Below are 12539 nucleotides of genomic sequence, written 5' to 3' on the forward strand. Positions count from 1 at the left end.
CACTGTTTCAATATAATTTTATTAGCATTTATTACATCAAAATTCACATTTACAGGATCCAAAGGACTGCCTTAGAAAATTCCAAAGTATATGTAATAAGATTTCAACAGTAAGACAGAACATCTTCTCATTATAGCACAGCCCTTAAAAAGTCAAGAATAATACTGAGAAATAAGTGCAGTTCTATGAAGAACTAGAAATGAACTCTTCGTGCATAGTGTCACTTAAAGCAAAGTTCCATGGAAGTATGATACACTTCTATGGATGTAAATTTCAGTGGCAAACATCATTGGCTTCCAAATAACTGACACTAAAGGAATCTCCAATCAAAAGACAAGCACAGTGGCTTTCATCCAATATAAAGCTATGATAATTCTATAAAGAGACCCTGAATCCTTAAGTACATGTAATATGATTTTATGCTGTGACACTAGTACAAACAAAACACATCAACTCTAATGCATAGATCCTGACACATTATGATAACAGAATACTAAAGATAGCCTTTTTCTAATCAGAAAATGCTGTTTTCCAATGCAGCATACACTAGTCATTGCTGATCTAGTGAAATTCTACATCCTCCTGCTTGAGCAGTATTGTAGGATTCACAAATATTACATTTCATGCCTAATATATGGAACTGGACTGTAGATCTCCCATTGCAATCATTGCAGAGAATCTGAAAAGTGAAGAAATGAATTCAAATTAAGCGTATTAAACCTTATAGACAGAAAATGGCACTGTCTGCTCAAAACAATTCCTCAAAAATCATACCAAAGAACTGAAACATATATAGCTAAGTCTAAACATTTCCCTAAATAGAAATGCCTCTTATTTGTTTTCTGAAAACTTTAAGAGGCTATTAAGGTAGCTCTGAATTCAGAAATGGAAGTGTAGGTTTGAGTCAAGAAGACTTATTTTGAAACTGTTCCCAAACAGTCTAAATTTGGGAACAGTTAAGTCTAAAAAATCTAACATAGGCATCATCTGACTGACACCTACACTTAGAATTCAAAATAACATACATGATTTATTTTTCCTTGACACTGTAAAATTATCTTTGTTAATAAAACAAATCTTTACAAAATTTTTAGTATTTTTGCGTATTCTTTAGGTTTAATATACTAAGTTCTTAATGCCTCAAGAATGAATTAAAGTCCAAAAAAATCGTTCCTAATTTAATAAAAAGAAGCTTTTGACATATCCCTAAAATGACAGTAAGATGTCACTTGGGAATTAATCTCTTCTACTACTGAGATCCCAAAAAATAAAAAAGGTGTTAACCTGAGAATAGATCACTGCATTACTATGTGAGAAAAGCATTAGCTTTAGAATAGTCATACCATAATAAATAGAAAACTTCCAAATTTGCTCAAAATTGTAACCTGGAAAATAATTAAGAATACAATCTGAATGTAGAAAGATTAGTGATGGCTTAGAACTAGGGGACTCGGGACTGGCTGCTAATGGGTATGGGATTTCTTCTGGGGGCAATAAAAAGATCCTAAAATTGATGATGATGATGCTTGCACAACTCCAAGAATATACTAAATAGTGCTAAATTGCGGGGCACCTGGGTGGCTCAGTGGGTTAAAGCCTCTGCCTTCGGCTCAGAACATGATCCCAGAGTCCTGGGATCGAGCCCCACATCAGGCTCCCTGCTCAGCAGGGAGCCTGCTTCCTCCTCTCTCTCTGCCTGCTTCTCTGCCTACTTGTGATCTCTGTCAAATAAATAAATAAAAGCTTTAAAAAAAAATAGTGCTAAATTGCACACTTTAAATGGATGAGTTATATGGCACGTATATCTCAATAAAGCTGTTATTTGAAAAAATGATCTACATGGAACATAGCACTCTGAAACCTGCATAAAACATCACGTAATTTATTAGTATTTTAAAAGTGATCCTTCACTGACTTTACTAGCAATTCAATTATCCACATGAATAAAAAGGGTAATGAACATTAAAACACAAAAGTAATCTTCAAAAATCAACAGATATGTATGCCTGAAATAAAATTTAAAATAATTACAAATAAAGCATCATTAAAATAAAACGTAAGACCAGTAATTCACCTCTACTCAGTTACATTACTGACTGGTTCTGACGAGTAAGATGTAAATAATTCAGAATAAAGTTTTTGTCTGCCATCTAGTGTCGGGAAGATTGGCATAAAGGTATTCTTAGTATTTTTTTGGTCTGGTCTTTTGAATTCAAAGTAACTAAAATCTATTATTTGGTCCTTTCATCACATTGGTGTCTATGCCAAAGCAGTATTTTTGAGACAGATTTGAGCAAAACGGCCAAAAAAACAAGAAGATCAACCAGGAATCTCAAAGGTTCTAAGCACTGATTCTACTCACATCCACAGTCATGTTCTGGTATTCTGACGGCATGGGAGTCTGTGCCACCTCATCATCCAGCTGTCTCCAGTACCGAGTCATATCTAACGCAGAGTGCATACATAATGGACATCTGTAGCCTCTAGAAGAGACAGAAAGGTTATTTTCCAAACATTAAACAAGGACTATATCAACTCGGCTATACAAGTAGACGCATGCTAACCAGTACACAAACCATCCAAACAGAGCATTATTCTGTATTTCAAGATCACCTGTTACAAACCTGGGAACTTTTCACTGTAGTTTTTTTTTTTTTCACTGTAGTTTTTAATTAAATCCTGTAACCTATGGTATTTTTTAGACCTTCTTTATCCTCAGTTCTATAAAGTGGGAAGGAATTAGTCCATATTCTCTGTAGAATATATTTAATACATGTTTTATATAAAGCTTTTTATTTAAGTAATCTCTACACTCAACACGGGGCTCGATCTCACAACCCAAGACCAAGAGTCATATGCTCTTCCAAATGAGTGAACCAGGCACTCCTATATTTAACACATTTTAAAAAACCTGTTCAGCTGCTTTTTTTGGCTAAATAACCTCAATTTCTTAATATATTCAGACTGTATCATATTCTTTCTAAAAATTCTGAAGAATTCACTTCCACCTGGCTCTTAAATTACAAGTTCTGCTTATGAATTTGCAGGACCAAAATACATTCAGTCTCTTCTCTCCTAACTGTTCTCACTTCATTTTAACATCCTTCCCCCACAATAAAGTCTCTGCTTTAGATAATCTTGTTACCAGCTTTCTTTGCAGATGATTATCCTGGGCCAATATAATGACTTAACAGAATTTTGAACGACATGCCTCAGCATTTTTACAGTTCTATGGATTGCCTTTGGCAGAGCCTGTGCCCCCTCAGAAAAGAGTAAGTAGCTCTTGCAAGTTGCAGGATGAGATAAGGCATAACACAAGCATGGGGACAAAGATGTACTCCTATATCCACAAGATGCTTTGTCCAATTTAACACTATTGATTTACCCTGTCCGTCTCAAGATATCTGCCACGCCAATAAGGTATAAGTAGCAGCAACATTTGCCCACTTCCACATCCCAGCACAAGTTAAAAAAAAAAAAAAAAAAAAAAAAAAATCAGACATCTTACAATTACAACTTCTAAAAATTCCATCAAACACTCACTCTTTCAACATTTCTTCATAACACGTTCTAAAAAAAAAAAATGACACTGTTTTAGTAAAGCAAAAAGCATCTCCACTATTTTCAAACATTTTCTGAGGGAAAAAAAATGATTTTACCTATGTAAAAGATGTCCACATGGCAAGACATGAGCAACAACACGGGATGTGTGAATGTCCTATAAAGGAAATAAATGTTAGTGCTTGCATGAAGACAGTATAAACATTCCACTACTTTAAATTCAAGAGGGACTATTTCCGAAAAAATAAAACCTTGCCATTTGCAATGATGTGGATGGAACTAGAGAGTATTATGCTAAGCGAAGTAAGTCAACCAGAAAAAGACACTATCGTATGATCTCACTGATATGTGAAATTTAAGAAACAAGGCAGAGGATCATAGGGGAAAAGATGAAAAAAATGAAATAAGATGAAACCAGAGAGGGATAAGAAATTCAATCATAGGAAACAAAATGAGGGTTGGTGGAGGGCAGAAGGGTGGAGAGACGGGTAACTGGGTGATAGACACTGGGGAGGGTATGTGATGTAATGAGCACCAGGTATTATATAAGACTGGGTATTATATAAGATGAATCACAGACCTGTACCCCAAAACAAATAATACACTATATGTTAATTAACTGAATTTAAATTTTAAAAAATTTAATCTTAAAAGATGGAATATCTTTTAAAGTTAATAACACCTCACAAATTTGCTACTCCCGAATTTACTATAATTTTTTTATGTAGCCTCCACGCCCCACATGGGGCTTAAACTCGTGACCCTGATATCAAGACTTGCATCTCCACAGACTGAGCCAGCCAGGGACCCCTTTATTACAAATTCAACATGACATTTGTTAAGAGAATGTTATTTCTCTCTCTTTAGATGTCCTTGGGTTTTCTGGAGAGTAAATTGAATGTAATTTTAAAAAAAAGAAAAGAGGGAATATTTCCAAAGCAAGTAGTATTTTAAGCTTACCTCCAAACATATTGGACAATTCTGCCTGGAAACATTTTCAATACACTGTTTAAAAGAGAAACTCAAATTACTAAAATCTTAACTAGATGGAAATAAGTGTACATGTTAATAAAAACTAATGATAAAGAAAACCATGATACTAACTTACTAAAGCTAATAATTAATATTAATGCGTGTCTCTTCTATGTCAGACAAGAACTGAACAGTTAACTCATACAGCTATTTCAGGCTTTGCATATTACCTAAAACAATGAAATTACTCAATACATCTTAATTGTTCAAATTATCTTCATTTTACAAATAAGGAAAATCAGTGAATCAAGATTTACCAAAAATACAGAGATAATGTTTGGAATCTACATGTATTTCCAAAGCTACTTAAGGGTACTGACAATGATAACAGTTCACATTATTGAAATTTACTACATGCCATATATTAAGTACACTACCTGTATTAGCTCAACCATGTCTCACAGTGTACCTGCTATAAATGCAGGCACAATTATTACCCTCACATACCAATTATTATGAGGTATGTGAGGTGTAGAGAAGGCTCAGTAACTTCCAAAGTCACATACTAATAAGAGGTGGAACTGCATTTGAGCTCCAAGAGGCTTGGCCAGTACCAGAACTCTTCACTTGGTAAGGCAGGATAAATAAAGGCGAGAAGGTTAAGGGGAAGCACCACGCCATGGAAGATGCCCAGGTTTTTTAAGTGAGCACTTGAGTATATGATAGGACCATTTACTAAAATACAGACAATACAAAAATAACTGACAAACAAATAAAGATACCATAAGAGAAAACATACATATAGTTTTGGAAGACCACACAGCTACCATCCCCCAACTCAAGTTTATAAAACCAAACTAAATCTTTCAATTCCAGCAAATTCAGTCTATTAATCAAATACATTAAAACAAGGGCTTAAAAACCTTACGAGTCATCTTTACTCAGCCCCATTCTTTTTCCCTTATACCTTGTCACCATATCTCAAATACTCATTATTCATTTCAATTTCTCTTAACACCTGACAATTTGAGGCCTGCATCTATTTAAAAATCCTCATTAATGTTAACTATATCGAATTAAAATAAAAACCTTAATTGAAAAAATCCTTAGTCTCTCTAATCTCTGATTTTTTAAAGATTTTTTCTAAATAATGAAAAATCATTTTCTGGTATCATGGTATAATTAATAGAACCAAAGTTAAAAATATTTCTAACTACAAAAGGAAATATAAAAATATTTTCTGAATTTTCTTGAAATGCTGTTACATTGTTATTGCTTCTTTACTATGCAATTTTAGTTATTCTTTTTTTTTAAGATTTCTTATTTATTTATTTGACAGAGAGCAAAAGAGCACAAGCAGGGGGAGTGGCAGAAGGAGAGGGAGAAGCCGTCTCCCCGCTGAGCAAGCAGCCCAATGCAGTGCTTGATCACAGGACCCTGGGATGATGACCTGAGCTGAAGGCGGATGCTTAACCAAATGAACCACCCAGGCGCCTCTCATTTTTAGTTATTCTTAACACCAGTACCAATGAGACGAATCCATAAACTTACTTAGAAGTTGTCAACATTATGCTAGTAACTGATAAAAGTATTCTTACACACTATAGGGAGCCTGGGTGGCTCACTTAAGCATCCAACTCCTGATTTTGCTTCAGGTCATGATCTCAGGGTTCTGGGATCAAGCCTGGAATTGAGCCCCATGTCGAGCCCTGTGCTTAGCACAGAGTCTACTTGAGATTCTTCTCCCTCTCTCTACCCCTCCCTCTGCTCGTGTGCTCTCTTAAAATAAATAAATATATCTTAAATACACACACACACAATACAGAAGAAAAAGAATTGTAGATCAGATATTCTGAGGCACAGGTCTTAGAACACCTACTTAATAGTGCTCAAAAATAAAAAGCAACATAGTTGTACTTGGTAATATCTGAAAATTAGCATGCTTCCAAACATATTAGGATTTAAGCTGGTTTTCAAACACAATATAATACTTTTTAAATTATGCAAACTTAAGTATATACCTTGTGCTTTCCTTGGAGATTCATAGCTAGGCATAAATTACATTTCAAACAGTGGAAAAAGTCTTCCTTTGGACCAATCCTAAAAATTATGTAAAAGCCAAAAAAATTAGGTTCATTTTTACTACAATGGTAATTTACTCATTTTCACATAAGTTTAATTTCACTATAAAGTTAGTTCAATTCACAATGAAGAACATGGGGTAAACCCCCACCTCCCCAACACCTGTAATTTAACTCCCCAACTCCCCAAATGTAAGCACTATAAACAGAATGGTATCTACCCAGGTTTTTTCTATAAAAGTGTATACACAACACACACACACACACACACACTTTGGGTTTTATTTTTTATATAAATGGATTCTTTCTATACATTCTGTTCTGCGACTTTTCCACTGAACATATCCTAAAGATTATTCTGTCTAGACCACTTCATTCCTCTTCGGAATTATACAGTATTACATGGTATGGATAGATCATAATTTGTGAAGGTATTCCCATATATAATTTACTACCTTGAATTAATATAATGACATAAAATAAATGTGCTTATACAGCGATGCCTGGGTGGCTCACTCAGTTAAGTCTGCCTTCAGCTCAGATCAAGATCCCAGCGTTCTGGGATTGAGTCCCACATCGGGCTCCCTGCCCAGTAGGGAGCCTGCTTCTCCCTCTCCCTCTGCCCCTGCTTGTGCTCTCTCTCTCTCTCTCTGACAAATAAAAATAAAATCAAGCAAGCAAGCAATATGCTTACACAGACATCACTTAGTCATCTGTTGAAAATTTTTATAAGATTTCTAAAACTGAAACTATGGGATCAGAGGGTATTACATCACTGGTTTTGATACTGACAAACTGACCTCCAAAAAGAATACTAAAGTGTGCTCCCACTAACAATGTGTGACAACACCTGTGCTCCCCACACCCTAGTGAACACTGCTTACCTAGATGATAGACAAATAAAAGACATCATTTTAATTTGCACTTCTTAGGTTATGAGACAGGAAATACATTTCCTTTTTTTTAAGATTTATTTATTTGACAGAAAGAGATACAGTGAGAGAGAGAAATCACAGGCAGGGGGAGTGGGAGAAGGAGAGGCAAGCTCCCTGCATTCATTATTTAAAGTGTGTAAAACCAGGGCCCCTGGTTGACTCAGTTAAGTGCCTTCAGCACAGCCATCATCCCAGGGTCCTGGGATCAAGCTCCACATGGAGCTCCCTGCTCAGAGGAGAATCTGCTTCTCCCTCTCACCACTCGTGTATGCGTGCATGCACTCTCTCTTTCTCAAATAAAATCTTAAAAAAAAAAAAAAGTGTAAAACCCAGAACATGAACCAACAAATATACCAAAAAATAACAAACATCAATTATGATACCGCCACTCATGGGTAACTACAGCTAATATTTTGTTAAGTATGATATCCTGACAGACATTTTGTACAAATCATTCTCCCAATCCCTAAATATTATTCAAGAACTTACTTTTAACATGGGCTTGCAAATTTTACAATCTTCCAACATACAGGTTGGTTCTCAATTTTCATTATTATATTTTTGTTATATATTTACCGGTACAAGACATATTCTACACATAATTCTTGGTACATAACTCTATTTCCTTGGGATAATCTAAAAATGGAATTATACAGTCAAAGGGCTGAAACATTTTTTAAGAGCAGAAATCAGAACACCAAAACCACATTTGCCATATCATACTCTCATGGTAAGGATCCTGGCACTTATTTAATAACAATAAGAAATTATATTTCCCCATTTAAAAAAAAAAAAAGAAAAGAAGCTCATTCTAGCACACTTCAGTAAGGATATATGCACCCATTGCCAAAAAAATTCAGTGTTGGATGTCTGCCTCTAATTAAGGAAAAAGTAAAACCCTGTTTTTAGGGCATGTCACTCTTTGAGAGAATAACCACCACAGTCAAAAGATTATCTAACTATCATGGAGCTATTTTAAAATATAAAATCAGGATTAATATTCTTACTAAACTCTGTAAGAAGCACTGATTTCCTTACAGTGATTATTGCATTAAGAAAATAATTTTCGGGATGCCTGGGTGGCTCAGTTGGTTAAGCAGCTGCCTTCGGCTCAGGTCATGATTCCAGCGTCCTGGAATCGAGTCCCACGTCGGGCTCCTTGCTCATCAGGGAGCCTGCTTCTCCCTCTGCCTCTGCCTGCCACTCTGTCTGCCTGTGCTTGCTCTCTCTCCCTCTCTCTCTGACAAATAAATAAAATCTTTAAAAAAAAAAAAAAAAAGAAAAGAATTTTCAAGCCCAGAGAACCAGAGTCAAGCTTAGCGGTGTTTTAAGTACCAAGCACCAGCAAGAGAAATCTGATCACCTTTACTTTGCAGATTTCTTAAATGGACTAAAAGCAATAACTAAGTTTCATAATATACTTAAGACAAAAAAGTTGTCGTTAATATCCAAAAGGGGACTCGTTGTAAAAGAATATCAAAGAAGGTTCAACTACAAAATAAAAAGACTGATATTTAAGCAAAAATTTAGTAATTCATACACTCAAATGACTTTTTAAATGTCATCATGAAAGGGTAAAGAGTTTCCAATGACACTGCTATTGCAGAAACATTTTTGAATTGTCTTTTGATATTTTATTGTTTAAAAAAATTAACATTTTCTAATTGCTATGTCATTTCTGACTAAACAGTGTTTGCCAATCTTATTTAATAGATTTTGCTCCCAATATCTTTTTCAGAGAGGGAGAGGGAATGGGGGAGTGGCAGAAGGAGAAAGAGAATTTTAAGCAGGCTCCACACCCAGCAGGGAGTCTGACACAGGGCTTGATCTCATAGCTCTGACAGCACGACCTGAGCTGAAATCGAGAGGTGGATGCTTAACCAACTGAGCCACCCAGGCACCCCTACCCCCCGGTATCTTTTAGCAAGCTTTAAAAAAATAATAATAAATGGGGACGCCTGGGTGGCTCAGTTGGTTAAGCAGCTGCCTTCGGCTCAGGTCATGATCCCAGCGTCCTGGGATCGAGTCCCACATCGGGCTCCTTGTTTGGCAGCGAGCCTGCTTCTCCCTCTGCCTCTGCCTGCCACTCTGTCTGCCTGTGCTCGCTCTCGCTTCTCTCTCTATGACAAATAAATAAATAAAATCTTTAAAAAAAAAAAAAAATACTTTCTCTTCCTCTCCCTCTGTTCCTTTAAAAAAATAATAATAATAATAATAATAAATGAATACCTCTGAAAATGCCCAAGGGGGGTGAGTTTTCAGTGTGCCCTAGGCACTCTGAAAGAACTGTACAAAGATGTTCCAAGGATTTCTGAACAATGACAACGGACACAATGCCACCTAAAATACCTACCTGAAGTGATCATAATCATCTGTCTGTAACACACACTAGATGAACGGCCTCACAAGAAAATGAATGAACAATGTTTGTTTGTTTTTAAGATTTATTTTTATTTTAGAGAGTGAGAAGTGACCGAGTACAGGGGAGAGGCAAAAGGGGGAGAGAAAGAATGTCCAGCAGACTCCTGCTGCGCATGGAGCCTGACGCAGGACGCAATCTCACGACCCCGAAATCATGACCTGAGCCAAAATCAAGAGTTGGATGTTCAACCGACTGAGCCAACCAGGTGCCCCTGAACAATGTACTTCTAAGGGGAAAAAAAAAAATGGATTCCTCACCTGGTCATTCACTAGGAGGGACTTCAATTCACAGTATTTTGTTACATGAAACTAGACCATCCCATTTTGCTAAAAGGTTGTAACAGCACTCTTCCATGTAAAAGCACTTCTTTTATGAAGTTTATACACCAAAATTTACGTGGTATGGCTCCTAAATGGAGAAATGTTGAAAGGGAAGTATGTGTATAAAGTATGTGGAAGGGAGGGGCCTGGGTGGCTCAGTCCTTTAAGCTCCTGTTTTCAGCTCAGGTCATGGTCCTGGGATCCTTCGATCAAGCCCCTCAGTGGGCTCTGGGCTCATCTAGGAATCAGCTTCTCCCTCTCACTCTGCCCGTCCCCCCATGTGTGCGCACGCGCGCGCGCGCGCTCTCTCTCTCTCTCTCTCTTGCTCACTCTCCCTCTCAAATAAAAAATCTTAAAAAAAAAAAAGTATCTTGAAGAAAACAGATGATGTAAAAAGTGAAAAAAATTACAAGATTGATCATCCTAAATAAGGTGTTTATAAATCTAAAAGTAAATAAAATTTTGTTATATTGAAACTAAAAAGATAGTCACCTTTTTTTTTTTTTTTTTAAATTCAGGAGCATTTTATTTAATGTGATGAGTATGCTATCTTTATGAGTTCATTCCAGTCTGGATAGTCACCTTTACACACAATTATGAGCTCTCAAAGGCTTCAAAAACACTGAATTTGACAATACATAAACAGAAGTAATGATAAGCCAGAACCTATTAGTAGTGTAATTGAGATCTGCAATCAATATCTTTTGATGGTATGAGTGCAGGACGTGAAAAAAATTTACAGGCCTGTAAATTAAAGTAATTACAAACTAGAGCCTACTAGAATTGTATCTAAAACCTAGAATCAGTTATTACAAGAAGGACGTGTGTCAGATTTATACATGACAAATGACCAGGAAATAGCTACATTCAAAGGATATTGCCAAATTTAGTACATATCCCTTCAGAACTAGAAAAATATGGAATCAAAATTTAGATTTGCAACATTTAAATTCTTACTAAAATTTCTAATGAAGCTGTTTTTCACTACCTTTATTGTCATTCATAATAAATATATAAATTATACAAACAATAAAAAATATTCTGTTATTTGTAAAAGGATTTAAAAATATACTTAGATGCTAAATGTTGATGACAAATTTTCCTCATAACCAGATTGAAATCGTAACACTAAAAATATTTTGCCGAAGATACACAACCTACACATTACTAAACACCTACTATATACATGGCACTCCCAGGTATACAAATTTAAAATCTGAAAATACCTTGATCTCATGAATCTCAATATTTACCAGGTATAGGAATTTAGAATTTGAAAACATCTTAATTTCATAAAGCTTAATATATATAGGGTACGAAGAGATGTCTACCTATTCTGCAGTCTCAACTACTTGAAAGTCAATAAATTAACCATAAAATGTGTTGATTCCTTTGTTTTAATAGTGGTAATTAAAAACTGTGCAGATCTGACATACAAAATAACTCAATATAACAGTAAAAATGAACTGGAGCTCATGAATTAAACAGGATGAACCCTAGAAACAAGGTTTTGTTTAAAAAAAAAAAAAAAGAAAGAAAAAAAAAAGCCACAGAAGAATAAATAGAATGTGAGTTTAAAAATAAGCAAACCTAAACATATATTGTAAACTTCCACTCCACAAAGATAAAAGTAGCCTGTATAGGACCAAAGCTCCCACTGACAACTACAGAGGCTAGATTCAAAGAAAACAAACAAGCCCTTTAATAGCAGTAAAGAACAACTAAGGGCTTAAAGGGTCAACATCCCAGAGAGAAGGGAAATACCCTGAGGCAAAGCCTGCTTCTTCCTTGGGGAACTTGGGAGTCCACACTAGTCTATTAGAAGCTAAGGAGCCAAGCAGCAAGCAGTAGGTAAAGGGGTAGGAAACCAAGTAAACCCTCTGGCAATCTCTCTGCTAGGGAGGCAAAAAACTGGAGACCACGTCCCACCCACCACCAGAGATGCCTTGGTAACCAACCCTGGCTTTAAGTCAAGTCCCGTGAGGAACCATGTGCTAGGAGCCTGAGTGTTAGGGAAAACAAAATAGAACAGGACTAATCATCTCAATCTTTAATTGGATAAATGGAATCTGTCTCTAATTAACTGCTTGCCAAAAGAAAATTCTCTTTGGAAAAAAAGCATACGGAACTTACACAATTTTGTCCAACAACCAACTAAAAAAAGTGTCAAGCATGCCAAAAGGCAGGACTAAAGAACCAAACACCAAAGGAAGAAAAACAGAAATCAGAACTGACCCACAGGTAATCA

General features: G+C 35.9%; 1 protein-coding gene across 2 annotated transcripts in view; it reads right to left on the bottom strand.

Annotated features, from left to right (window-relative positions):
* The window catches only part of RCHY1 (ring finger and CHY zinc finger domain containing 1), a 19648-nt gene continuing 7109 nt past the window's right edge, over positions 1-12539 (bottom strand). For both annotated transcript variants that reach the window (XM_047719540.1, XM_047719539.1), the window contains 6 exons: positions 6555-6633; positions 4522-4566; positions 3660-3718; positions 3544-3570; positions 2363-2483; positions 1-679 (listed from right to left, as the gene is read on the bottom strand). In XM_047719540.1, the coding sequence (XP_047575496.1) occupies positions 551-679; positions 2363-2483; positions 3544-3570; positions 3660-3718; positions 4522-4566; positions 6555-6633 (460 nt within the window). In that variant the 3' untranslated portion in view covers positions 1-550. The remainder of the gene's footprint in view (positions 680-2362; positions 2484-3543; positions 3571-3659; positions 3719-4521; positions 4567-6554; positions 6634-12539) is intronic.

Source organism: Lutra lutra, chromosome 2, assembly GCF_902655055.1.
Source record: "Lutra lutra chromosome 2, mLutLut1.2, whole genome shotgun sequence".
In the NCBI taxonomy this organism is placed as follows: Eukaryota; Metazoa; Chordata; class Mammalia; order Carnivora; family Mustelidae; genus Lutra; species Lutra lutra.